Source organism: Mchenga conophoros, linkage group LG20 (genome assembly GCF_057382185.1).
Source record: "Mchenga conophoros isolate Kocher_MC1m ecotype Shallow Benthic linkage group LG20, M_conophoros_male_GT1.1, whole genome shotgun sequence".
Lineage (NCBI taxonomy): Eukaryota > Metazoa > Chordata > Actinopteri > Cichliformes > Cichlidae > Mchenga > Mchenga conophoros.
This window is the reverse complement of record NC_140545.1, coordinates 31,718,766-31,746,230: the sequence shown is the minus strand read 5'-3', so window position 1 is coordinate 31,746,230 and position 27,465 is coordinate 31,718,766. Positions and strand designations below refer to the sequence as shown.

The 27,465-nt window shown below is 39.3% G+C and overlaps 1 protein-coding gene across 7 annotated transcripts in view; it reads right to left on the bottom strand.

The window, feature by feature from the left end:
* Positions 1-2,925: 2,925 nt before the first annotated feature.
* hspg2 (heparan sulfate proteoglycan 2) overlaps positions 2,926-27,465 on the bottom strand; it is a 97,089-nt gene continuing 72,549 nt past the window's right edge. For 4 of the 7 annotated variants that reach the window (XM_085260479.1, XM_085260475.1, XM_085260476.1 and 1 more), the window contains 34 exons: positions 26,066-26,201; positions 25,769-25,920; positions 24,188-24,332; positions 23,092-23,235; positions 22,051-22,185; positions 21,753-21,934; positions 21,415-21,610; positions 21,036-21,215; positions 20,642-20,902; positions 20,354-20,516; positions 19,615-19,712; positions 19,253-19,519; positions 19,020-19,132; positions 18,737-18,884; positions 18,517-18,633; positions 18,325-18,342; positions 16,935-17,019; positions 16,679-16,823; positions 16,479-16,581; positions 16,266-16,375; positions 16,072-16,180; positions 15,857-15,955; positions 15,461-15,682; positions 14,802-15,046; positions 14,541-14,712; positions 13,340-13,471; positions 12,978-13,034; positions 7,624-7,699; positions 7,448-7,526; positions 7,047-7,094; positions 6,708-6,778; positions 6,529-6,612; positions 6,135-6,238; positions 2,926-5,571 (listed from right to left, as the gene is read on the bottom strand). In XM_085260479.1, coding sequence (XP_085116605.1) covers positions 5,399-5,571; positions 6,135-6,238; positions 6,529-6,612; positions 6,708-6,778; positions 7,047-7,094; positions 7,448-7,526; positions 7,624-7,699; positions 12,978-13,034; positions 13,340-13,471; positions 14,541-14,712; positions 14,802-15,046; positions 15,461-15,682; positions 15,857-15,955; positions 16,072-16,180; positions 16,266-16,375; positions 16,479-16,581; positions 16,679-16,823; positions 16,935-17,019; positions 18,325-18,342; positions 18,517-18,633; positions 18,737-18,884; positions 19,020-19,132; positions 19,253-19,519; positions 19,615-19,712; positions 20,354-20,516; positions 20,642-20,902; positions 21,036-21,215; positions 21,415-21,610; positions 21,753-21,934; positions 22,051-22,185; positions 23,092-23,235; positions 24,188-24,332; positions 25,769-25,920; positions 26,066-26,201 — 4,569 coding nt within the window. In that variant the 3' untranslated portion in view covers positions 2,926-5,398. The remainder of the gene's footprint in view (positions 5,572-6,134; positions 6,239-6,528; positions 6,613-6,707; positions 6,779-7,046; positions 7,095-7,447; positions 7,527-7,623; positions 7,700-12,977; positions 13,035-13,339; positions 13,472-14,540; positions 14,713-14,801; positions 15,047-15,460; positions 15,683-15,856; positions 15,956-16,071; positions 16,181-16,265; positions 16,376-16,478; positions 16,582-16,678; positions 16,824-16,934; positions 17,020-18,324; positions 18,343-18,516; positions 18,634-18,736; positions 18,885-19,019; positions 19,133-19,252; positions 19,520-19,614; positions 19,713-20,353; positions 20,517-20,641; positions 20,903-21,035; positions 21,216-21,414; positions 21,611-21,752; positions 21,935-22,050; positions 22,186-23,091; positions 23,236-24,187; positions 24,333-25,768; positions 25,921-26,065; positions 26,202-27,465) is intronic. The other 3 variants (XM_085260477.1, XM_085260480.1, XM_085260481.1) reach the window with 2 other exon arrangements.

Here is a 27,465-nt window from a genome sequence, read left to right as displayed (position 1 = left end):
GGTTTGGAGGCCTATCTCCACCCACCACCACTTCCCCTGCCGGTGGCGGACTCCCTCAGGTGTCGGTGTGTTGGTGGTTCTTTGTGTCTGGGGGTGGGCGTCCGGGTACACACCGGCTCACTCCTTGGCGGCCGCTTGTCGGGGCCTGGGGCCTGGGGCTCGCTCGGGCCCCTTTGGAGGTGGGGTGCCCCCGGCCTCTCGGCCTAGGGCTCGGTCACTCAGGCGCAGCTGGGGGCCGGCGGAGCTCACGGGCGCGTCACTGCAACTCCCCCTGACTTCTGCTCCGCGGCTGCTGGGCGAGCCCTCATCTGGGACTCTCCTCAGCTCTTACTGGGACAGTGGCGCGGCTGCCCCTCTGTTGGTCTTCCATGGTCTCTTGTGTTCTGGGGGCCTCTGGATGTCTGGAGTTTTGATCTCCTCCATACCCGCTTCACACCCTGGAGGACGGGGCTGTGGCCCCCCCACACTCCCTAGCAGATCATTACATGGAGAAACCTTTGGAATGCAAGCATGCTGATCCACACAGGTATGCACACATGGGTATTCACAGACGCGGACTAAAGCTTTCTTGGCTGCTGCCTCAAAGCACACTGTGCGCTGTCTATCTTGCGTGCTGCACAATATCGTTTATTACTTAGTAAATACTGATATCTATGACTAGCTAGTTTATTGTGATGGTGCTTTGTTTTCTCTATTATTATGTTGCTCTTTGTTGTTTGCTGTCTCCTCTGTTTGTTTGTTTGTTTGTTTGTTTTTTTCTCCATACAGGTGACCCAGGAGGTTTTTTTTTTTTTTTGTCTCTCTTCCCCCCCCTTCTCACCGTCTCTTCTCCCCTTTGGTTTTCTTTCTTTCTCTCCCCCTCTCTCTCTCATTCATTCCCCCTGTCCTATTTATTAAAAAAAAAAAAAAAAAAAAAAAATGACAAAGGATGAACTGAAGCTCTGCCATCACGTAATGTCGCATACTGCTGTTTCTGATGTCATTTAGAAAAGAAAAAAAAAAAAAGAAAAAAAAAAAAAAAAGAAGTTCCTTTACTCTGCATTTACACAACAGAAACCCACAGGTGGTATCATAACTACAGAAAAGACTATAGACTGGAATTATTTAGAACATTTTATTACTCACAGATCAAATAGCTTACTCTACTAAGCCTTCTATAATGTATGTGTGTATGTGTGTGTTTGTTTTTCAATAATTTCACTTCAGTTTTCTTTCTAGAAATTATCCTGATTTTCTTGCGTTGTTGTTGAATATAAACCCAAATATCCACCTGTACTTGTTTTTTTTTAAATTTGTTTTAAAGATGCATTTATAGTTGACAAGTATACACTGTTGTTGCTTCAACCTCACTGCTTTGCAACACAAATTCTCTCCGTGTGTATGTGTGAGCACTCCAGTTTTCTCTTCTAAGGAAACCATAGCTCTCAGAAAACTCGAACACATAATCTTAATCACTGCACAACCAGTTTAAGATATGTCTATTCACCCTCCCACTCGAGACATTTTAATAACTATTTTATTTTAAGTTACTTAAGAGAAGGATTTTGACAATAGTTGGCTAAAGGACAATCAATGTTTGGTATAGTCTGAACTTCTGGACTGACGTACACGCTCCTCAAGTCCTGCCATCTCAGGTCAGTAGGTGATCTGACAGCCCATGTTTGGTGACAACCTCATCAAAAAAGACTGTGCAGGCTGAAGAAGCATGTGATGTGATTTGTAGTTTCATTTGTCTGCAGATTCTTGCAAAAAGTAAAGGAATATTTTAATTTTATTTCCAGCATTTCTGTGTTAGTTTTCATTTTTCCTGTCCCTATATCATTTATCAGTTATGCTTTCCTCCCACAGTTTAAAGACATTCTTATTATGCTCAATTCTATTTTACCATCAGTTTTGGTCAAACATCCTACCAGCAGGTTTGAAACCTGGGGTAGTTAAGCCAACTAGCGTTTCTCAGCATGAGAATTAATTTATGAGCTATGACCTGAAATGAAGTTCAGCTTATTAATAACATTAAACTAACAATTTGTTGAACTTGTTTGTAATTTGTGATACTAAACTGTTTTGTGACGCATTTGAAAGGGCCTCACCCACAGTCTTTGTTACACTCACGTTCAAGAGGCCATTCTGGTGCTGCTCAGTTTCCCTGCTAACCGTCTCCAAGACTGTGACACAGCACACAGAAAAGCCCACACAGAGAAGCAGTCATGTAAGAAGAAACAATGATTCAAGTGTTGCAGTAGCAGTAGTCTATTCCCACTCTTGAAATTTGTGCTAAATGCTACCTGCATTTTTGACAGCCTTTGTCTTCTATTGTGGATTAGTTCTAGACTCACTGGTGAAACAAAGACACACAGCCCACCAATAATTTGGGACATTTCATAAATTTGATAGCCTTCTTTTTAAGAAACTGCAACTTCATGATTACTTTAACTGTGAAAGGTCTTTAAGGAAGAGAAATGTTATGTCTTAATCAGCAACTGGTGTCTGCTTAAATGTATTTAGGATATTCTCCTGTATTATCACTGTAATTCATGTTATTGAATATGTTATTGAATGTTTAGGCATAATTAGTGCCATAACTAGGGGCTGGAGAGTATCCAACCACATAATGGGTAGGGTACGCCCTCCAGAAGTTATCAGTCTATTACTGGAGGAACACATCCTATTATTATTTACTTTTTTACACTGTCACTTAACAAATAGATAACTAGACTATTGTCTAGTTATCTATTTGGTTCAGAACTGAACCAATGGGACAGGTTATCATGGAATTGGATGGACTTGGATGGATCTGGAATTTTTAATAAGGTGTTTAAATCAACCTCTCAGAGATCATGTTAAAGGTATATCTGTACGATACAATGGATTATTTCTGAACAGTAATGTGAATTACAGCAAAAAACAAGTCTCACAACGTACAAATAGCACATGAATTTTGTTTTTAATTAAGAAACACCAAGGGCAAGAAGAGCATCTTTCAACATTGGAAATGAAACAGTCAAGTCATTTTGACATAGACATTTTTCAGCTGGTACACTTTCATTCATTTATCTGATACAGTAAGAATTTGCTTTTGTCTGCCGCTCAGAAGTGAAGGAGTAAAATGATCAATGAAAAAATAAAAATAAAAACAGCAAGTTAAAATCCAAAACCAAAAGTGCACCTTTCTTTATTTGTAGTGGAGTAAAATAAACCAAAAGCAGCTATCAGTTTCTCACTAACCGCATTTGGTGACAGTGTACAGTGTATGTGTGAAAATCCAGTTGAAGAGCAGATACACATAAGGCACCCACCAAGGGGCACACACACCATCATTATCTGCTTTAATGTCCTAACCTGGACCACAGCGTTAGCTTTCTTCATCCCGCTTGTTCATGATGACATCATTCTGTGCACTCATACATTTGGAGCCTAAGACTTTTTTCAATTAGTGAATAATAAGACCACTTTTCATCCATTTGACCAGGAAGCTCCAGTCAAATATCACATGTTAACCTTTAATGGAACCTTGTTGGGGTCATTTTTGAAGAAGTTTCCAGGTGGGCCCTATTGAAATCGAACATCAGGAGAAAAACAACAGGGTGTGGGAGGCAATACACAATAACCAAAGAAAAGAAAGTAGCAAGCTTCTGTAATTGTTCTAAAACAGTAGAATCGAGCCTAGAAAGCAATAAAAAAGCAGGGAAAAAAAGAAAAACACAAAATAAATTAAAACGGTGCAACTCTATGTGAAAGGATGCTGCTCATTTTAGGATATTAATACAAATATTTTAAGCTTACAAAAAAAACAAGAAAAGGGTTTGTGAATCCCAAAGTGATTGTGCCATTGTGTGGTGTGGTCAACTAAAGGCTTGCGAGCATGCTTTATTTTATTAGAGCTACACTATTGATCACAGCACCTGCAGGAGGCTTCCACTGCATTCACACATGGCCAAACACTAATCCAACTATGTGCTGCGGATGAATCTCTCTTTGGAGAGAAAACATCCCATAGAACCACAGAGCCTTCAGAGTTTCATAGCTTAGTGAGGTGTCTCTAAAGCTACCAAACCTGTGTAAAACCTTGAGGCAGTTCTGCATTGATCCTCCTGAGGATATGGATAATGACACATGCACACACACACAAACCCAAATGCACACATCTGACCCTTACTGCGGCTGAATGTGGAGTGTTCTGTGAAAAAACGGAAAGGTCTAAAACATACATAACAAACAAATTTACTTCACATATACACTCATTCTTAGTTGACACAGATATCTACCTGACTGGCAGATAGTTTAACACATAAAACAATATCTTCAATAACCATACATAAAAAATGACACATTTTCAGTTCACTTAAACTCCTTCTTTGAGATCTACTCAATCAAATAAGGCTGTTGAGGCAACAAACAATGCCATACCGCCATTAAATCAATCCAAAAATGCCATGCACATCAACAAAAGTAATGACTGTATGCTGATCTATGCCAAATTACTAAATAAAACCTCTACATGTGACATATTAACTATTTGACTATGTGCTGTATTGTAATGTCTCACCTTAGCACCAAGATTTCTTTCTTTAAAAATAAAAAAAATATATAGACAGAAGACAAAAAGCACTGCAAATTACTAGTGAATCAACAATAAGCCAAGCTGAAGCAGCGGTACTTATATCCTTAGCTTTTAATCCTTTGTATTTGACGTCCTGAGTTGTGTGCTGAAGCTGCAAGTGACTGTGACCATGTGCACTCCTCTCCCAACGGTTCAGGAAAGACTGTAAGCATGCTCGCAATGAAAAGGTTCCTCTACAGAAGTGAAGAAAGAAGGCCTAAAAGTCTTCAGGTATTAATACAGTTAGGCCTTTAAAAAGCCCAGGACACAGAGTACTAGAACCCAGAAACAATTCTAGGAAAGATGAAGAGCAGTTATGGTTAGTTTGCATGTTTCCCCCCACAAATATAATATATATAATCATATGTATATAAATAAAAATTCAGTGCTGTAAAAACATCTCCACCTCCTTAGGATCTGACCCATCGTAGAAGGCCTAATATGTTTTACTTTTCTCATGGCTAATTCTACTGCTGGAAGTATGTAAACTGTACTGGTTTTCCTGTGTTAATAGTCCTTCATCAAGAATACAACACCGAGGAAGAGAAGACGTGTTAATATTGTCTGAATTTTTCTGTCTTTTTTTTGGTTTTACTGCACACAGATAAATGCATCTTGTTGTGTAATCTTTTTTTTTTGGTAGCAGCAAAGCACCAAGTATGTGTCAGGCTCTATTTGTGTAAGTCTTTTTGTGTAGGTTTGCTGTGTGTGTGTGTGTGTGTGTGTGTGTGTGTGTGTGTGTGTGTGTGATGTTTCTTCAAAGTCTCTATGTGTGTTTGTGTACGTGTGTGCAGCAGTCTATGAAGAGCATGGCTGCACGTTGATGCCATGGGCCGCGTGGGCTTGCAGGTCAATGGCCTGGGCTGGCTGCTGTCCTGGCCGAGCATTCATCAGTGCCAGGTTCCTCACACAGCCCTTCATTCCTGATGAAAACTTCCCTCCTGTCATGGCAGTCATACCCGGGGCTCCACCTGTTGCATGGAATCACACCCACATAGGTAACTTTATTGATTTGCAAATATTGAAGAAAAGCATGTCTGAAACTGACATACTGGAATAAAGCTAGATGATAGATAAACACAGTGAGAAACTATTTCCATTGTAACCAAGAAAAATTAAAAGGTAACGATAATGCTATGAAGGCTAAAGAATTGTGTGAAAATTGTTTGCATGCCAGGAAAAATATGTGAACTACTTTGACACAATAATGCCTCTGAAAAGCTCAATTTTTTTCAGGGAAACTAAGTAGCCAGAAAATCCTCTGACTTGTGTTACAACTCATTATTTATCTGACTGTCTTTGAACAATGACAGCTGGGATAAGTGCCAGCCCCCCTGTGACTGTGCACTGGACAAGCGGTTAAGAAAATGGAAGAATGGATTATTATTTATTATTAATTCATCACTATTCATGTATTATTTAACTTATATTTGTGAATGAATGTATTCAATTGTGCAGTATTTTAGTCCTGTTTTTTCAAATAATCCATCTATATTTTGTCACTTTGTGGACTCAATCCTGCCATTCTACGCACCAAGATATATATTGCCTTTGGTGTTGACCATGAGGCTTTTGCCTTTAGATTGTCCATGTAGCTTGGCTCCTCCATCAACCTGGATATAGCCATCTTTTCCAGTTCTGTGAGAAAAGAGCCACACAACACAAGTTAATTCAAGAAATTATGGAACTCCACAGGTTAATAATCAACCTTTTCAACAACAGATAATCTGACAAAGTTACAGAAGTTACAAGTTATAGTACAAAAAGTATACGTTCATTTGATATAAATAATAGATGTATTCTACTGAGACAGAAAATTAAGTAGCTATTGATGAAAGAAGACAACCACAACTCATAGTGCTTTATTTTATTAAATACATCTAGAATGTAAAAGCAAATGACTGCAGGATAATGAAATGCAATCATACCTGACTGCTGTGATCTTATGCCATCTGCCGTCATTGATTGACCTGTCGGAAAAGATTTGTGCCTCTCCACTTCCCAGTTGGTAACTAGATAATACAAATCATGACCATAATTATGAGTTGTAAACATTTTTTCCTAATCTGCATGTCAGAAGATTTAGAGAATTTCAGAACAGACCTACCTGAAAACAAGGCGTCCATTCTGTAGGCCGAGGCTAATAAAGTCCTTGCGTTTGCCATGTTCTCCAGGTTCCTGGAATTAAATATGTTAGGTCACAACAAGGTCACAGCTTGTTGTGTGACTGTGTATGAATTGCTGAACACGGACCAGCTGACCTGTGGTCATATTGCAGAACAAGCGCTATAACAGCAAACATGAACCAGTGTAGTGAGATCATTCCTGGCAGTGACACAAAATGTTCCATGCAAACTAACAATGTCAAAAGAGGACTGATGATATAGTACCTTACAAACAAAGATACAATTCATGTGGCACAGATGGGAAAAAAAAAAGTGGATACCTTTTTAATAGCATGCACCTTTCGCAAAATGCGTGCACCATTGGTCTCCTGAGGAAAATTGAGGGGGTGAGTTAGAGAAGCAACATGCATTTATTTAGTGGTGTCAGAGGGTGCCAGGCTTACAGTCAGCATGCCTGAAAATGACATAGCTTCAGCAGAAGATTTGATAGTGTAATGATGAAAGATGTAGTAATGCATCAGTTATGTATTACCGACCGCACTGAAGTCTATAAATGACATGAAATGCTATGAAAATGGCAGCAATTCTTTTCTTTTCTTTTTTTTACAGTCACAGTGATGATTAAGAGTGCTCGAGTGCAGAAGCAAAGTTAGGTTGGGAATGAAAACATGGAGGAGAAATATGAATATAAGGCACAGAACTAGGCAGAACCAGGACTCACCACTCCCTGCCATAGGATCAGGCCATCAGAGGAGCTGGTGTTGATCTCCATTTCAATTGTTTCTGGTGAATCGTGGGCACTTAAACAGTAAAAAACAACAGCACCACAATAATAATTTCACTTCATCATTATATTAATTCATATAAATTCACTAAATGTGAAAACAAATTATTTACCTTCTTGGGAAAATGGATTTAGGAAGTGCAATGTATCCATTATTGTTGAAATGAGCTGCATACTGATAGGGTGAATCTGCAATAAATACAATAAAATAAGCATAAAAACAGATTCAAGTCACAGTAAAGCTGGTTCACCTTCACTTGAACTTATGGTGCCCTCTAGTGGTAAAAGTACAGAGAATTCCTGGTAAAACAGACTTGATTAGATGCAACATTTCTAGACAATTTCTACAGTCCCATTCTTCGACAGAAAAAAACACTATGTAACCATAGTGTAACCACAGGCTTTTTTTTTAAAAAACTGTCTTATTTGTCTGGTAGATACAGCAGCTACTCAACAATGAGACAAACCCAAAAACAGGGAATTTTTTTTCTCACTGACATTTTTTGCCTCTTGATTTAAATTTTTTTTTTTTAGTTTTCATTTAGCGCGATACCTCGACTGTACAGATGTTGCACATGCAGCCCCACTCATCTAGGATGGCACAGTACATGTCATTGCTAGGTTTGTTGCATCTCCAAACACAGTCTCATGAGCATGCAGGAGACTTTAGGAGACATACAGTTATTCTAGGAGAGCTTGACAGTGCCGTAGAAAGTCCCTAAACCATCACCAGGACTGGTATCTGCTCCTTTGTGTAGGAACAGGCTGAGCACTGCCAGAGTGCCCTAAAATGACCTCCAGCAGGACACCGATGTGAATCAAACAATGAGAAACAGACTTTATGAGGATGGTCTGAGTGCCCGACATCCACTTTTGGGACCACTGCCCGATTGGCATTTGCCAAAGAATACAAGAATTGGCAGGTCCATCACCGCGCCCTGTGCTTTTCACAGATGAGAGCAGGTTCACCCGGTGCACAGTGATGGTCTTGGGCGGCATATCCATGGAGGGATGCTCTACAGCAGGGGTGTCAAACTCAAATACACAGTGGGCCAAAATTCAAAACTGGAACAAAGTCGCGGGCTAACATTAATATTTATTGAAAAAAAAATCTTCCTCCAGATATAAGAATGAATCTTTTCTTATGGACTCAAATAAGTTTTGCTGGAAAACTGAATATGGAACAAGCAAAGCTTAATACCAAACAATATATATATTAGCTGTATAATACCAGTAGGCCAGCTCTAATAGTAATTTGGTATGGCTTCGCGGGCCAAATGTAATTAGGCTGCGGGCCAAATTTGGCCCGCGGGCCAGAGTTTGACACCTATGACTTATGGCAAAGTTAGTCTCAATGTTATTCTTTATTTTTTCTCAGTGTCTTCTTGAGGGACAGTATGTGTATATGTGTACGTGATATTAAATGAATGTTTAAGTGCAGGTTATTGTGCAGACTCAGCACAGAGCATCAAAGAGTTGATTTGTAGTGTGTCACATCAGTGTGGTGGCAGCTGTCCTGGCAGCCATTTTTGGAATTCCTTAAGATACTATGATTCATATCAGAATGTCACACATAAACACATTGTATTGAATGACACAAAAACAGAATCTTATGAGAATTATAAGCTTCTGCTAACATTCTGTCCACATTTGATAACCTGCTTAGTGATGTGAAATCATCATCAATGTGTGTGGGCAAAACAGAAGCAACTTTGGATTTCTAACTACAAATCCATTCTCTCTTGTTTCTTTTTGTCTTTATCCCACTCTAAAAGTTGGATGTAACAGTGAGACTAAATTCACAACCCAATAGAAACAGATCCAGGTACATTTACAGCAATATTCAAACTGAATACAGGCTGCTGGCCATTGACATGTAGTATACTTGAAGTCACCTGGAACTGTAGCTGTGCTGTAAACAAATAATGAAGCACAGTTTGACCAGAATAAGAACTAGAATCTTTAAAACACTAAGATAATAAAATACACAAGCCATTTGGCTGGTAACTGGCAATAAGCCAGAGGACTAATGGCCCAGAAGGCCCAAACGAAACTAGTAATGTCCAGACATCTAGCCTATATTACTTAATATTCATTAACCTATTTAAAAAGCACTTTTGCTCTGTTTCAGGTAAAGTGTAAATCTGCACCTCTGATTTGTGTGATTACATTTTCTCTTTGTCTTTTTCTGCTGCAGCAGCCAAAGTCTGATTTATTAATGACAAACCAGTGGTAGAAGCATCATAACATCAAGAAAACTGGACAGTTAAAGGATTTGTCTTTTTACATAAAAAAGAAAAAAAATGTTTGATGATCTGAAATGTTTAAGTGTGACAAACATACAAATAAATAGGAAAACGCTTTTTCACACCATTGTCATATAAAAGACTTACTTCCTTCATTCTGTTCATTGACCCCATTGTGGACCACTAAAATTTTGTATACTATGTAGTATATACCTTATTTACTTTATTTATTAAGTTTTGGGTTTGTTTTGTTTTTTTGCGCTACATTAGACAACATCAAAATAGCATTGTCAAAAATGACAATAGCGTTGGCATTTTTGTTATTTGTGTTTTGTAATCTTTATAAAAACCTAGAAAAAAACACCTCTTAATCTTTGGTATATGGCGAGGTGCGGTGGACATCCAAGTTTGTGATTGTGTCGATTTTTCAAATCAATACCATGGTTGCATCTACTGAAAATCTCTGTGAAGCTTAAAGCTCAGTGACCTTGACTTCAAGGTCAGAGGTCAACTTTTCTGAAAATCAGAGGCGTTTCACATTTATAACACAGGTATGTCTACTAGGAGGCTGAAGGGTATATATATTTATAAACAATCAAAAACAACAATTTAGTTCCAATTTGTATGGAATTTATTTCTGTAAACATGGTGTTTTAGGTCGGATTAAAGGACTGATGTGATGGTAAGGTGTCCGCTGCTCTGCTTTGAATATTGGTAGGCTTTTATTTTTTTTAATTTTCACAAGAATTGCTAGTTCCCCCAGAGTTTTGGCCACCCCAGCAATCAGAAGATTCCCTATGAGCAAGCATTTAGTGACAGTGGGAAGGAAAAACTCCCTTTAAAAAGGAAGAAACCTTCGACAGAACCAGGCTCAGGAAGGGACAGTTATCTGCCGCGACTGTTTGGGGTGGGGGGAGTGAAAATTAAAAAAAAAAAAAAGCCAAAGTGATAATTATTGGAGCAGCTTAATTAATATTTCCAGTGTAATTTGCTGTTAATATCCTTTTCCAACCCCAGTTTGTGTTTTTATCACTTTTGTCCAGGGTGGAAGATGCCATGCTGGAGAGTTGACTCTGTATGGTCTTTCAATGTTGATACTTGGGAACCTGTTGGAGAGGCCAGGGTTGAAAAAGGGATGCCGTAGAACCTGAGAGGGTGTTATCCGCTGGTGTGGATCCAAGGCCAACATCTCTTTAATTAGTCTGACAAATAAGCGTTGGCCATCTTCTGGTCCTCGTCTAAACATCATTATTTGTTCGAGGTCATCCAGACGTGTCAGTTTTATGTATCTTGTCTCCAAAGATTCATATCCTGTCTCGTATTTAAATTGTTGGGCGGTCTTAAATGTCCAGCGCTGTTGGTTGTAGTTGTAGTTGTCTTTTGTGAAATAGTCTTCAGTATACACGCCAGAATCGAGAACATGATCTGGTGGCTGACCCTGAGTCTCTATGATGAATTTCAAAACATCATAATATTTTTTTCCAGGGTAGAGTGGCACCCCTGTAACAAGCTCAACAGCCACCAGCCCCAGAGACCACATGTCACATGCTTCGTTATAAGGAAGGCCAAGCATAACCTCAGGTGCACTATAACCAACCGTCCCCACACGGTCACCAGGCATCACTGCAGACGCAGGACATGCGAGGCCAAAGTCTATAAGTCTGACTTTGACTGGAGACTCATAGCGTTTTACAACCATGATGTTGCCAGGTTTGAGGTCAGCGTGCACTATTCCCAAAGAACCCAGGTGGGACAGAGCATTTGTGAGTTGACCTAAAATTGGCCTGACTTCGCTTATGGGGAGACGCCGGTTATTCGGGTCCCCTATGTAGTCCCACAGGCATTGATCTACGTAGGAGTTCAAATTTCAGGCAAACTCGCTCTCTGTCAAGGAAAAAGCCGTTCCATTGAACAATGTTGGCGGCATCTGGATCCAACCTTTGCAGCTGCTCCAGGATGAAAATTTCCTTTTTTGCCTGTTCCAGAATATCAGTGCGGTTCTTGTTCACTTTAATAGCCACAGCTTGGTTGGTTTTAGTATCACGGCATTTGGCTACAATACCAAAGCCCCCTTCTCCGAGGAAATCCTCTACCTTGTAGTGGTTTCCCAAAAAGCTCCCTTCAACTATTTCAAGCTCATCTGAGCTGAAGGATGGGCTGGCTGATGTGTGGACGAATACTTGCTGAGAAAATTCAACCGAGTTTTGAAAACTGCAGTTGATTTTCTCTGATCTCTTGCATTTCAAGTTTGAAGGGTGCTGAAAGACCACAGGGTTTTGTGGTCTTTCAGCATGTCAATGCAAGGGGAACTCGTAGGGTTGAAAAAGGGATGCCGGAGAACCTCTAAGCCTTTCTAGACCTTTCTAAAAGTCACACTTTAACACACCTATGCAATGAAATGCCACTGCTTAAATTTCATTATGTTCTCAAAGATGAGAAGATAATGATGCATATGCAAATACTGCTTTTTTAAAGTGTAGAACAACAAAACTTCAAGATGCAGACTTGTGTCAACACTGGCCATCACATGAGTCAATTATTGACCGTTTCTTGCTCTTACGGACAAAAATCTTCACAGCCATGGCACCATGCACATATGCCACTGAGTACATAATATGCTTGAAATACATTCTGACTGAACCAAACAATGATCACATTGTACTTTCAGCAGACACTTTAAGTTGTTAGTGAGACCACAAATATTCTGACATGGAGCAGACTCAATGACCTGACTTAGTTTCAAAGAGGAAACAAGTGTTTTGCTTTAGGTTTTTTTTTTTTGGTGTGGTTGTACAAACAGGCAGGTTTTTAGTTTACAGAAACAAGATTGTATTTGTAAGTATCCATCTTACAGGCACAGGCATAATGAGAGTGAAAGAGGAAAAGAAAAACAAGGGGAATTCCACATTTCTATCACTTCCAGAATGAAAATGGTGCAACTCCAATGCAGAGTGCATATATTAGTTTAGCTCCCAAATGCAGGCTACCACCCTATTACCCCTTAGTTTAAATGCAGAATTCCCCTCTCCCAACTTTCAATGGGAATGATAGCCTCAGTTGTTGGTGAGAATAAAGACGCTTGGATTGTGTTTTTGTGGGCATGTATGTTAGGTAAAAGACAGTTCAGGTGGAGCTTTGAAGGGACATGGGGCCCCTCAAACTCAGACAGGGCCCTGTTAGTCACGGTCGCGTCAGGCAGACTGAATATTTAGATACTGTACCATTCGCCTCGCTAGACTCCAAATTCCTCAGGGCCTCTGGGAAGCTGACGACCTGGCCTGTGTGTGCAGGATATAGCGGTGAGAGTGCAGGAGTAAGACACGTGTAATCATTTAGGGTTAACCCTCCCAGCACTGCATGCTGGGAGCAAACTGTTTGATGTATAATGGGCTTTATTTTTTGGAAAATTTGAATCACATGTGCTGTATGTTTGTGACTGTGTGTGCAACCATTTTTGCTTTGATGATGTGTGGCTTTGTCTAAAGGATATACATTTGTGTACTAAGCAGTGTAACGTGAGAAGATATGAGTCGCTTTTTGCTCCTGGTTTAGACTGGTTTAATGACAACATGCAGTATTTCACCTGATAATACTTCCTCACAGTTGAGACCTGTGTACCCAGGTGTACACACACACTGGCTGTTGATGCAGATGCCTCCATTCTGGCAATGAAGATTGCTATGGCACGCATCCTTCACTATCTCGCACCGTTCACCTGCAGGGTCACATATCAATCATGAGTCAAGAAAGGTCACAGGTCAAACAGGTTACTTCTTCAAAAAAGTAACTGAGTTTTGCAAACAAAGTTTTTTGCAGCTCTTTCCCTAAAAATAAACATTTCAAACTATTTACAGAACAATCAGGTGTTCTGTTCTGCATCAAATCTGATGCCACACAAATTATTTGTGCCACTCCCAAAAAAGATTTCTGTCCACTATGAGATAAAGGGGAACATCACAAGCCTGATACCTGCAGGCCTGACAACAGGAGATGTATCACTCCTGTAACACCTGTAACATTTAGCAGTCGCCTCATTGTTCTGACACACACAACAAAACTATTGACTACACTACACACTAACTTCACAAGATTTGCGCTAAACGTCGCAAATCTCTCACATCTCAAAACACCGCTGCAACTCCTAAAACTTCTCTCTCCCTAAACAACTAAATGCCATGTTGTCATATCATTTTTTGATTGATAGTACATTTTTCCACTAATAGGAAAGGCTGGGGGGGGGTGGTTGCTCACAGGCGGAGAGCGCTTTCAAGCGTTTTCCTTATAAAACGCCATTTTTACAGTTTCTTCCCGCAGTAAATATAAATAACGATAGTATTCAGGAAATAAACAAACACGGCATATATTTTTTTATCATAACTATGGTTTTACGTGGCCTATCAACACAATTGAAAAACTGTTATAGTTTTTCAATTGTGCTATAGTCCACACTTTCACATCTCCAATGGTTGTACACGTCATTAACGTGGCTTCACTCCACATCAGCCACGCTTTGCTAGCTAAAATACCGGTGTCGGCACATAAGGATGCTGTCATAGCCTGCCAACGACGTTGATTAGCTGCGTATATACGAATGTGAATCGCATTATTGGCTGGACTATGGGATAAGGTGACATCGTTCTAATCCCATACTGGAGCAGCCAGTCACTTACTGACTAACACTATTTATTTTAATTTCAATTCAGGTTAGATTTCTTTTTGTGCGCAACACAGCTTAGAGGGAACATTGCATGTGACATTTGCTATGTCTTCTTTTAAGCACTCACCTTCAAATCCATCCTTACAGAGGCACTGGTACTCATACTCAGCACTAGACATGCAGTGACCACCATTCAGACAGGGCCGCCGGTCACATGGGCTTCTGTCCACACATTTACTGATAGATCTACTCTCTGTGAAGCTGTAGGACAAATCCACCTTCTTGTTGTTGATGGAAACCTAAGCATGTAATACAAACTAATTCAAGCTTCCACGTGTTCAAATATATTGTGTAACCACATCTCATTTTTAGTACACAGAGATCTCACCTCTCCTATGCAGCCCTTAAACATGTCGCTGACATTAGCAGGCTTAGGCAGGATGTCCATGTTGGACACTCCTCCTATGTACATGAGGGTGTGAATATTGAGGCCCTGGGCTTTGCCCGGAGATGTCTTTCTCTCCACTGGACCTTGGTCGACCCTCAGGTGGCCATCCCTCTTGTTCCGCTCAGCCACAACTCTGTGCCACTGCCCCAGAGAGACTGGCTCAGGACTGACAAGTATCGCCTGGCCTGAAAGACAAATACAAAAACTATTAAGTTTAATTTTATACTAATTACAATAAGAAAAGAGTGCCACTTTTATTGATTTAACATTTCTATAACTTCTATATATCATGGAGTGATATTTACAATCAATATCTATATATTATAGCTACTTTTCTAAACTTTTAATCAACTGTAAAACAGTTTCAGTTTATGTGTTGTTTTCAAGAAATTGCATGCTCAAAATTTTTTTGTTCTCACTCCCATTTCTTCTTGTTGCACATTGAAGCTCTACTTGGAACCTTGTGAAGATCCAACCATGCAAAATACGATTTTTTGCCATTTTTCAAGTAGACTTAAACTTTTAATCGGGACTGTATCACTACCTAAATTGTACAGTTGCTTATTTTGAAATAAAAAATAAATATGATTTCTCTTTACCTGTGCCCAGTTCATATCTAAACTCTACATGTCCCTTCACCATGGAAATGGCGACGAAATCCTCCACCTTCATTTTTTTCCCACCACAGAAGAAGATCAGGCCATCTCTCTGCACTGGCTTGAACTCCAGCTCAACACGCAGGTCATCATGGATGTTGGTCAGAGGAGGATAGGCGATGTATGACTCCTCACCATCAAACAGTGGCGTGGTAACCAGTTCCCCTAGGAGGAAATTAATAAAAAAAAATAAAACTTAATTTCTTATAGCAGTGTTATAAATAATTATATCTGCATATCACTATGTACCTTACATTTTCATCATGACCATTGTAAAAATATGTCATAACAGCTAGATTTTTCTGTTTTTATAAAAGACAAAGGTATATTTCAACTTACCATCCATGCATTTATCCCCAAATTTGCCAAGATGGCAGCGGCAGTCGTAGCCAAGGCCATTCAGGCGGTTGATGCAAGTAGCATCTGGTCCACAGGCCTCTGAAAAAGGTGTGAAAAATGATGAGTGCAACACTTTTATTCGTTTATAATAATTCCATTAGGAATATTCAGATACTTTGATTCAAATGTGGGGTCAATTAGTGATTCACACCTACCCGAGTGACAGTGGAGAGAAGAGTGGTGCTGACAGTTGCTGCCTGTAAATCCTCTGGGACAGCTGCACTTATACAAACTAGCCTCTGAATCCTCACACATCCCTCCATTCTAATTCAGGATATTACAATTTGTTTTACTAGTTATAATAAAATAAAACAGCAAACAAAGAAAGATGTGGATAGATTTAACTGACCTGACATGGTTTATCTTCACAGGTAGGACAGTTTGTCACACCAGTAGAGCTGCGGTCAAGGTCTTTAAAGATGATTTCCTCACCCTGGATGAATAGCTGACGAATACAGCCTGCATGGTACCAACACTCAGTAAGGGCAAATCATCACACATATATACAGAACCTTTCTCCACAATGTAGTTCTGTTATTTAGTAAAGCATGGGATATCTTACCCACAAAACCAGTCTTAATTCCAGCAGTTTTGGTGAGGAGTGTGTAGTTGGGATAACCACCCACATAAAGCTCCTCATTGAGATCCAGACCCTGGAACTTGCCCTTATTAACAGAAAAAAGACCACATTAACTTGCATTAAAAATGAAGTGCAAATAGCGGATCAGCTGTCTTGCTCAGCTGTCACTGAAACGACAGTACCTGTGAGCTGCCATTGATGGGCTCTCCTCCATCTACAATAATATATCCTTGGGTGAGGTTGCGATGCAGCTCAACTGTGTGAAACTCTCCCAGTTTAATAGGGTGCGGGTCACGTATGGTGGCCATGCCAGAGCCCACATCAAACCTAAGATAACAGAGATTTTAAAAATCCATACATCTTCTTAAGGTCACCTGTCCATTTTTAAATTATAGCAATAGTATATATGATAACAAATGTAAATTGATTTCAACTGACCGGAATTCCAAGCGGCCACCCACAAGCCCCAGAGAGATAAAGTCAGCTCCTGTAGTCCTTCTCTGGCCATTGTAGAGAATCATACCTGCACAGCAAGAAGACACAACACTAGTACAAAGTTGATTCTAGATAATTTTCCCCACATCTTAATCCTTATCCATCTTAATAAGTCAAATAAATCTACTAGATTTATTTAAACACATGATGTTATTTCAAGAATATCCTTGTCTCAGTGGTGCATAATTTCTCTTTTCAGCTGTGCCTTCATTTAATGGCACTGCTTTCAGAGTATTTACACGATATGTAAGTGACTTGTTAGGATGGATATTGGTTGCAGTATCATTCACACAGGAAGTGAAAGAATCAATCCAGTGAAAGCTGGATGGTAAAGCAGCATGCTAGGGCGACACGAGTATAAAGCCAACCAAAGCCATGTTACAAACGGTCCTCCTATCACTAGGCTGCAAAATGGAACCAGTCACATCATAATAGCATATTCTTCTGTTTTCTTTCTCTACATGCTGAAAATATACATGCTTATATGAGGCTCATGGTGAAATGCGAACATGCAATCTTGCATGTCTACCTTTATCTTTACCGAAAATGGATGATCAACATGTTAAAAAAAAATAAGGATACTGTAAAACATGTAATTAATTGTTATTCATTTGTCATTAATCTGAGGCTGCACTTACATAGTTTTAAGATCTTGTAAAGACCTGATCATTTTTATTAATTCCTGTTATGTAAAAACTTTACCATATTTGATCCTCTAAATATATGAAAGCAAAAGATTTTAATAGCATGGTCAAATTGTTCTTGCAGTTTATTTCATTTTGGGTTTTTTGCTTTGTTTTTTTTGCTACAATTTGCTACCTGATGGGTGGAGCAAAAATCTGTAATGTCACATATAAGTTGCAAAAGATAAAACTGGCAATGATGAAAATTAGAGCCAGATAGATTTCCATCAATGCTGAATTATTTCATGCCCCATTCATTCAAAAGAGAGAGTATAACTACTGTACTTGCAAAAGCAGCTTGACTTTAGCTTCAAATGTGCATTTGTAATATTGTTCTTCCTTATACATACAATCATTTGAAGCACAGCTGATTTGTACATAGCTTTGAAGCGGATGAACAAGACTGGGATGTGAAAGCAGACTTGTAAGCTTTTTTAATACTGATCACATCTAATATTACCAAATGTGTTCTTGGAATCACGAATGAAAACTCAGTACAAAAACATTGGCCATGCACCATGTCGAATCTGTTTCACAGCCCCAAAATCAGCTCTGAGCTGGATGCATTATGGGAAAATCTGATGCAGCCAAAAAGCAATACTGCCAACATCAGCCTTGAGTTCCTGAGATTCTCAAGCACTGAGACTCACCAGCGTACAATATGAGACCTTCCCACCACACGGGTGAGATGTGAGAGAGATGGAAGGGACAGGAGACGCAGTGAAATTACACATGAGGAGATATGAAAAATATACTACACAACAATGCGCAAGATTTAACAAAAAAGTAATGCAAAATATACACTATGCAATTAAAGCAGATTTAAGTATGTACATCCTTACCATCAACGTTATCAGGTCTAAAGTTGACCTTAATATTGAAAGCTTTATAAGCATTTTTGATAGTTGGCAGGGTGAGGTACGACGAAGGTTCCTGGGCAAAATATGGCATCACTCTCTCTGGAAGGAAAAACAAGAAAAAGAATCACATTATAGTTAACGCAGGCTTTTCTTTGGTTCATACTCACAGCTATTTACTAATATCTCAACTCCCCACACTAACCATGGACTTCAAGTGTAGTAAAGGACTCCACTTTGCCCTGCTTGTTTGAGGCTGTACAGACGTATGTGCCAGAATCCTCATGGGTGACCCGAGGAACTGTCAGCACGTTGGCTTCTTGGAAACACTTAGCAGGAAGCTCCCTATCAAGCTACATAAACAAACAAAATAAATAAATAAAAAGATTTGTACATAAAACACACTATGCACATATTTTTTAAATAAGGTTTTACCAAAGAGAGACTTTAGCCTCAATAATCCATCTTAACAATGTCTGCTAGGCTACCTTAGACCATTTGATATCAGGAACAGGATATCCTGAGGCCACACAAGGCAAGACTGCATCTGACCCAACCGCCACCTCCTTCGTTTTTGGCAGAGCAGCAATTTGAGGAAGGGCTGTGCAAACAAGTTAGGAATTGAAATGATGATGAGTGGGAGCTTAAGTCATTAATATGTTTGAAAGTGCAAGCATCTGCCTATGTGATGAAAGGGAAAAATGTCCCATTATGAACTCACACTGGACATTCAGGACCACTTGAGACTGTACTGAGCCCACATCATTGGTGGCTGTGCAGCGGTACTGGCCAGCATCGGCCTCTGTCACCTGTTCAATCTTCAGCATGCCACCCTTCACTACAATGTGAGGTGGCAGAGACCCACCGACTTTGCTCCACTTTACTGTGGGCTCTGGGTCACCAACAGCCTGGCATTCAAACTCCACAGAGTTCCCAATCATAACTGTCTGCACTGAGGTACGCACATTGATCATGACCTTTGGCAAGGCTGTGGAAAAAATAAATAACAAAGATGAATAAGGTTGGAACTGGTTTGGATAAAGCAGTGTATAGATTAGCGTATACACAAAGGACGTAACAGACCTTGGATTGTCAAACGAGCAGTGTCCTGTGCTTGACCATACACGCTGCTAGCTCGGCAGATATAAACACCTTCATTGCTTTGCTCTAGGTTCTCAATCCTGCAGGAAAAAGTGATTGGAAAAAAGTTTGAACACATATTATAGAACATTTAAGGGACTTGATTATTTTACTTTTGCTTCTCAGTTGTTGTAGAAAAAAAACATTACAAACATATCAACAAACTACACCGTCGTGTAGGAGAGTGTATTTATCACAGTGAACAAAGGCTCTGCAGTTTACTTTTAGCTCATTCCTTCTGTACTAACCTCCTGCCTGAAATAAACACAAGCACACCAAATCCACGTCTGAACATAGTCCCCATAAATTCATCATATTTTTTCCTTGATATGCAGTTTTCATAATCTGCCCTTTAAAATTAAAATCACATAATTGTAACTTGTTTTAAAAATGTTCAGTAGGAACAAATTTACCTTAACAGAGACAATATAGAAAACTCAAAATGCATTAAGAGATTGATTCATGTGATGACTGAATTGATGCACATTTGTTGACTTGTAAAAAATCCAAAGTACACAATATCACCTCACCTTTAGGTAGATCTTTTGAGTTTATTATGTTTAATTTGTTTTGGGAAGACTAAGATGAGAAGACTAAACTTTCAGGACACACAAACATCCACATACTGACACGTTTTTAATTATGACTTCTTTTCCATTTTCATGAATCCAAAACGAATTACCTGAGCACTCCATCCTTGATGTGGCTGTTTGGTGGCAGGGCTCCTCCTTCCTTTAGCCACTCAATCTTGGTTTCTACACCACCTGCTGCTGAACAGGTGAACTCCACAGCACTGCCCTGGGCTTTTACTTCAACCTGTGGTGCTACACGCACTGCCAACGGAGCTACAAAAAGGAAAGAAGACTGTCGTCTAAGTTTTGCTGTGACACAGCACATAACGGTTACAAGAAGAAATTTTCACAAGAAGAAATATGAGTGGTATTTATTTTAGACTACTGGCCTAACTCACATCTGACTGTGACTTTTGCAATCACTTCACTGTTGCCCACTTTGTTGCTGGCCACACACTTGTAGCTTCCAGCATCCTCAGAGGTAGCTAGGTTTATCTGGAGGTCCCCTTCCCTAACCTCAGCCCTTGGCGAGAGGTTTCCATCCAGCTTGGTCCAAGTATAGGTCAAAGGAGGAGTTCCATGGGCCAGGCATTGCAACCTGATCACCTCCCCAACCCGCACAGCCACATCATTAGGCACAGAGGTGGCATACGGAGGAGCTAGAGACAAGAGAGGAAAAACTCAGTAGATTAACTATAGACTGCAAAACTACTTTAAATCCATAGTACACGCATACCCAGACAGACTCTGAAAAGTGACTACAGAAGCAACAATGGAAATACAGACACTCACTCTCTACATCTAACGTAATGGTGACTTTAGTGGTGCCCATGTTGTTGGTGGCACTGCAGATGTACTCTCCAGAGTCTTGTCTGCCAACGTTTTGCAACACCAAGCTGTTGTTCACAAGCGTGTGCCGCCAAGGCAGAGGGGACCGCAGCTTGGTCCACCTGATTTCTGGGGCAGGGAAACCTACCAAAAGACAAAGCAGGGAAATAAATATATTCTTTTCAGCTCGGCTTGAAATGGACACTTTCAAACTGTTTACTTCTTGCAGTATTCACTTAAAATGAAGCTGATTTTACAGGTTTTACCTTTTTATAGTACTACAACATAAAAACTGTCAAAGTGTATTTATAAAAAGGTTTCAGATGAATTCAAAATACATTACCGTGGGCCTCACAGCGCAGTGTTGCAGTTTGACCCTCCACTACAATCATAAGCGGTTCAGGAACAAAGGCCCTGGGCACTGTAGGCAACTGGGATCCTCCCTCGACAATTACTTCCACCCTGGTCTCAGTAGTACCTTCATTGTTTCGAGCTGCACACACATATGTGCCACTGTCTTCTGGACGTGCTGCTAGTATCTGAAAAAAGGACATAATTAAAAGAGATAATATTAAAATAAACAGACAAGCACTGACTTGGAAGCTGGGTCTTTAACTAGGAAAACAGGTAGAAATCTGGATTGGTTTGAAAATTTTGACAGTGGTCTAAGAATATCAGTACCTGCATGACTGCGTTGGACTCCACGAGCACAGGACTGCTCAGCACTACCTTGCGGTTGTTGTCAAGCCTGTGCCATGAAACCAAGGGGCGGGGCTCTCCTGAAGCTTGGCATTCCAGGTTAATGGGCTCACCCACCCTAATCTGTACAGGCCCGACAGGGGTTACCGTGGCCACAGGAGCCTCTGAAGGTACATACGCACAATATTGGTATGGAGTGCTGATATTTAAGCAGCCACTAGAGGGAACCATCGTGCAAACCAGTTTGAATAAAGTGCTGAATGACATGCATGCAGCTTACCCTTAACAATCAAAGACACTATGGTGTGCGTGATGCCGAATGGGTTGCTTGCCACACAGCGATAGGCACCATGGTTGATGGTGCGTGCATTGGTAATGGTAATAACAGAACCATCAGAGCTGACTTTGACATTGTCTGCAGAACACAGTGGCAAATGAAACATTAAATTAGCTTTAAAAACTGAAGAAGACATTTAAAAAAATTGTACTCAGTCTACAAAATCAGCAGTAGTAATCTCTTATTCACTGGTACAAAGAGGTATCTAATTACTTCTTTAAGACAGACAAAAGTGTGAACCTTTTTGGCGGTGTGGGGTTTGAAAGAAGTAAAACTTCACGGGAAAGGAGAGTGCTAATGAAAACTCATTTAGAATTTCTCTTTCAGGTTGGGGTGCTGTCTGAACATTTTCTACGTTTGTTTATCAGAAAATACTTTGTATTAGTCATATTTTTAATACTAGAAATGCTCTGTGTGATTTAGGCTAAGAAGCTGCTTGACGAGAGCATGGAGGACGAAGTACACAGAAGCTTTGAATTCAATGTCCCACCTTTGAGCAATCTGACATAATATGGACACCTGAAAGTTCAAAGTTCACAAACTTGTGAACTTTCAGGTTAAAGATTTTTTATTGTCCAATTTAACCGTGGTGGACATGTGGTAACATTTAGAAAAGTTCAGAACTATAGTAAATGTGTGAAAACACCCTGGTTTTTATCCTTAAATCTCAGAAAACTCTCAAAAACATTCAAATATGTTTTTCTAGCCCCCCACGTAAACCCTTGGTTTCACTGTAAAAGCTTTCACTCTAGAAAATATGAATATTTATTGATCATATTTATAAGCAAGTATCAATTTGTTATTACAATAAAAAGGACGCTTTCTCAAAAGCTCCCTGAATGAAGTTTAAAATTAGTGATTAAACATAGAATATATTATGGAGGGTGAACTGCAGCTGTAACTGATTGTAAATAATTATGTCATAAAATCAGTAGTTATTAAGAAGGTTTTGTTCTTTAAAGGTGGTTTGAGCACAGTAATTACCTGGCAATGGCTTGTTACTGGCCAGTTTCCACTCCAGTCTAACAGGCTGGGCTCCACTGTACACATTGCATTTGAAGCTGGCTGACTCCCCTACACGCACTGCAGCGCTGTGGGGTTCAATGGCAATGATTGGGCTCTGCTGGCCTGCAGCAGAAAGCAGTGGTTTTGACTCTGGACAAAATCTCTTTGAACAATCTCATTCATTTAACTGATATACTAGTCACAAAAACATGAAGCAACAGATTCATCATGGTGATGGGTTACACTGGCAGCTGGGAAAGTAACTCAAACATCACTGAAGTCAAGGAAGAAGTGAATGAGGATGAGATCATGGGATAGTTGCAGGGAAAATAATTCAATCTGAGGTCACACTGGGCAACACTGGAAACTGAAAATGGAAAGTTAATTCATGAAGTGAAGCAGTGAGAACAACACCTTCCCATGTAATGCCCTGTTTCGCCCAGCTGCTGACGGATGCTGGCAAATAAAAATCCCTGGTACTGTCAATCTCAAGCATGGTGAACACAGTGAGCTTAAACAATGTGAAAAAACCCAATGGGCTCTTAGATTACTTGAGTCTGTCAGTCAGTCTTTATAACAGAACATTGGAAACAATCAAATATTTAAACTGAGTCATTTTACTATTTCACAAAAAAATATTAGATCATTTGAATATAATGGCAACGGAAAATCAAAAAAAAAAAAAGACTGAGCAAAGAAGACTGGAAAATTAAGTGTTACCAAAAAATAAAAAATAAACAGCTGGAAGAAAATTTTGCAACTAATTTGGTTAATTAGCAACAGGTCACTAACATGAGTGGGTCTAAAAAGAACATCTTTTCATAGATTCTCTGAAATAAAGAGGGATGCCAGTCAGCAGAAAAATTATTTGAGCAATTTCAGAATAATGTTCCTCAACGTACAATTCTGAATTCTGAATGTCTCATATTATGGAGGTGCATTAGTGCCTATAGAATGGGCAGCTTGCACATCTGGAAAGGCACCATCAATGCTGAAAGATCCATACAGGTTTTAGAACATGTGCTCCCGTATGATATCTTTTTCAGGGAAGGCTCTCAGTGCCACACAAACTTACGTGAAGAAGACGAAGTAACAGACACAGAGACAGAGGCCTGATGGACACGAGATCCAGAGCTGCCGGGGTTTCCTTGTACTCGACAGATATACTCTCCTGAGTCGTCTGCAGTAGCTGACAGGATTCGTAGCTGACTGCCCACAACCTGCACAAAGGAATCGAGTTGCTTCAACTGAACATGCAAGATGAAATTACCACCTTACATTTACTACTGGAAAAAAAATCAATACACTAATGAGCAAAACATTATAACCACTCACTAATGAAGCCAATATAATTGATTATTATGTCTCAACATTACACGTTAAGCTGAGGAATATATTCACACAAGTTACGGGAAATTTAATGATAGTTACTAACATAAAGTATGCTGTTGTATATACCCATACAGAAAAGAAATAGTAAAAACTTATATGTGATTACTCATGAAAGTGGCCACTTTCATGAGTAAATCATATAAGGCTTACATGATTTACTCATGAAAGTGGCCACTTTCGCATTACTTTCATACATTGTTTTAGTAATTATCCAAAACATACAAGTTTCATTATATAATTTTTCAAGGGATCTTATATCTGTTTTCACACTTATATGCTTTTCATACAAGTTTCACACAAGACAGATACAAACTTTATAAGATTTATATATATCTTTTCCATATGGGTAGGGCTGCAAATTCACAGACCAGGGACTGAACTACATTTTAAGCAATTGAAGGAAGCCAGCTGATTCCCTTCTCTTTGAAATCGTGTGAACAGCTAACATTTACCAGGGGAAGCAATGCCACCAGGATGCACTGTGGGAAGGATGAACCCTACAGCTAATTTCCCCAGATGAAACTCAAACTGAGCATCTGTGAGCTGCTGTGGAACAACAAGTCTGTCATCACATTGAAACTTAGGGGAGTTAAAGGATTTGCAGTTCATATCTTGTTGCCAGATACCACAAGGCCTGAAAAGTCTATTTCTTGGTGGTTCGCAGCTGTTTTGACAGATGTGTCCATCTAGATTATTTTGTGTGACATGCTTAGTTTTGGAGATATCATTTTTGGAAATGTCAGCCTTTTCTTGAACTAGATGGCATAACTTTCTGGTGGTTAAAGCATTAAAAAAAGTCAGCAGTAATGTCTCGTTCCAAATCTTAAAAGTTTTTCTTACTATTTACTGTTTTTACAAAGTTCTTTTGTCTGAAATACATGCTAACTGTGCATGCATTACTAAGGATTATATATTACTATATATATATATTACTATATATATATATATATTTATATATATATATATATAATATATATATATATATATATATATATATATTACTATATCTGACATAAAAATGCTGACAAAACTGATATAATGGATAGGCACAAAAGTAGGTTGTGCATACACTGGACTTTGGCAAGAACTGCGATCCTTGTGATTGTATAGTATGTACTGTATGCATGTTGAGTGAGTCTAAGTCAAAGAACCAAATTTATGTGCAGTCTGGAAAAGATAAAGGTTATATAGATTATTTTCCCTTGCTAGCATATAAGATATCTCTTATCAAATGGAGGAACAATGACGCACAATGTGTGATTACCTGGTGATTGGCAGAGAGGTGTCCACTAGCTTTAGTCCAGATGACAGGGGGAGGAGGATTTCCTGGCGCAAAACAATTGAGCTCCAGATTGTGGCCTACTTGGACATCAGCTATGGATGGTTGGATGCTCACCACATTATAGCTATGATCAGCTGCAAGGCACAAACATAAATAGTTAAGCTGAACAGTGTTTTTATCTGTCAGAGTATTTATAGTAAAACACAATAAAATGAAATTAAAATTGAAAGTTGTGTCTGAGCCACTGATGACTTTAGTTTGACTACCATGCTGTCTTACCTTTGTGCACACTGACTTTAATGGGAGCACTATTTGAGCCAATGCTGTTGCTGCCGACACACATATAAGTACCCGAGTCGGCCACCTTGATATTAGGGATGAACAGAGTACCGATGTCGGTGCGGTCATTACGAGCCTGGAGAGGACATACAAAAATGAGACAAACTTAGAAACTACATTACCATTCTTTTGTGAAACAATACAAAACAAGCGTTATTTGACTTATATTTGCCTCATATTTGACAAAGATAAATCATAAACTGACAGAGCACATTACTTACCTGTGTCCCTTGAAACAGCACAAATATAACATTGCTGATTGAGTCACATTACTAGCTAAAAGCAACACAAAAGCGCTATAGCATAGGTCTTAAAGACGAGACAAGAGCTGTTATTACTCTAGTTTGTACAGTTGTTTATGAATTTGGTGACACTGTCCATCGTACATGGAAGTGTAAAAAGTAGTGCCAGCTTTACTACGATGTTATGATTTGTTAATAGTCCATGATCAGTGATAATTACAGCACTGTGCACTCATCTTGAGGACTTTTCTTTATATTTTGTTCCCAAGCTTCCAGCAGCCTTCTTGATTTTTTAGGTGGTCTCTTCTCCATTTTCTCTTATGAAGGTCTTTCAAAATTCTTTGAACATTGGCTGTTTTTTAAATCCTTTTAGACCATTTGCAAAGGAAGGATTTTTGTTTTTTAAGCCACATACCACTTACCAGGCCTAAAAAAGTATCTAGAGCAAATAAACAGTATCTGTTTAGGAACAGATGCTTCAAACCGCTTCAAGAATTTACAAAGAAATGTTGCTTAAGAGCAATATTTCTTGTGTTGAATCATAAGCACAGACTGAACAAGTATTATTGTTCAGTCCCAATTCCCAATTATTGACTTTCAAGCTGGTTTAAAATTGAACAAACTCTGTTTTTGCCTTACATAATGTACCTCGATTTACATTTGCACATTTCAATAAATCACTGTACCTATTTTCAACTTTCCTAGCAAAATATAAAGAAATTTGGGGTGACTCAAAACTTTTTGCACAGTACTGTAAATTTACTACAGCTTACAGTTGTTGATCACCAAAATAATGAAAAAATTACAACATTTAGAGAAGACAGGTTGTGACAGTTAGCATTTTAAAACAGGTCTAAACTTTATATCCACCATCAAATATCTTAAAACAATTTCACCACATATTTATGAGCTCCTGAGACTTTTCAGCTAGCAACTTGACTTGTTTGTACTCTACTCCACATGGCAGTCAGATGCCCAGCAAAGCTGAAAATGAGCTTGTATTAAGTTTGGAAACACCTTAGATGGGAGGAGAAACAGAAAGGGGTTGGTCTGGGGAGGGATTACTGTATCCGGGGGGTGTCAGGGCATCCATGGACA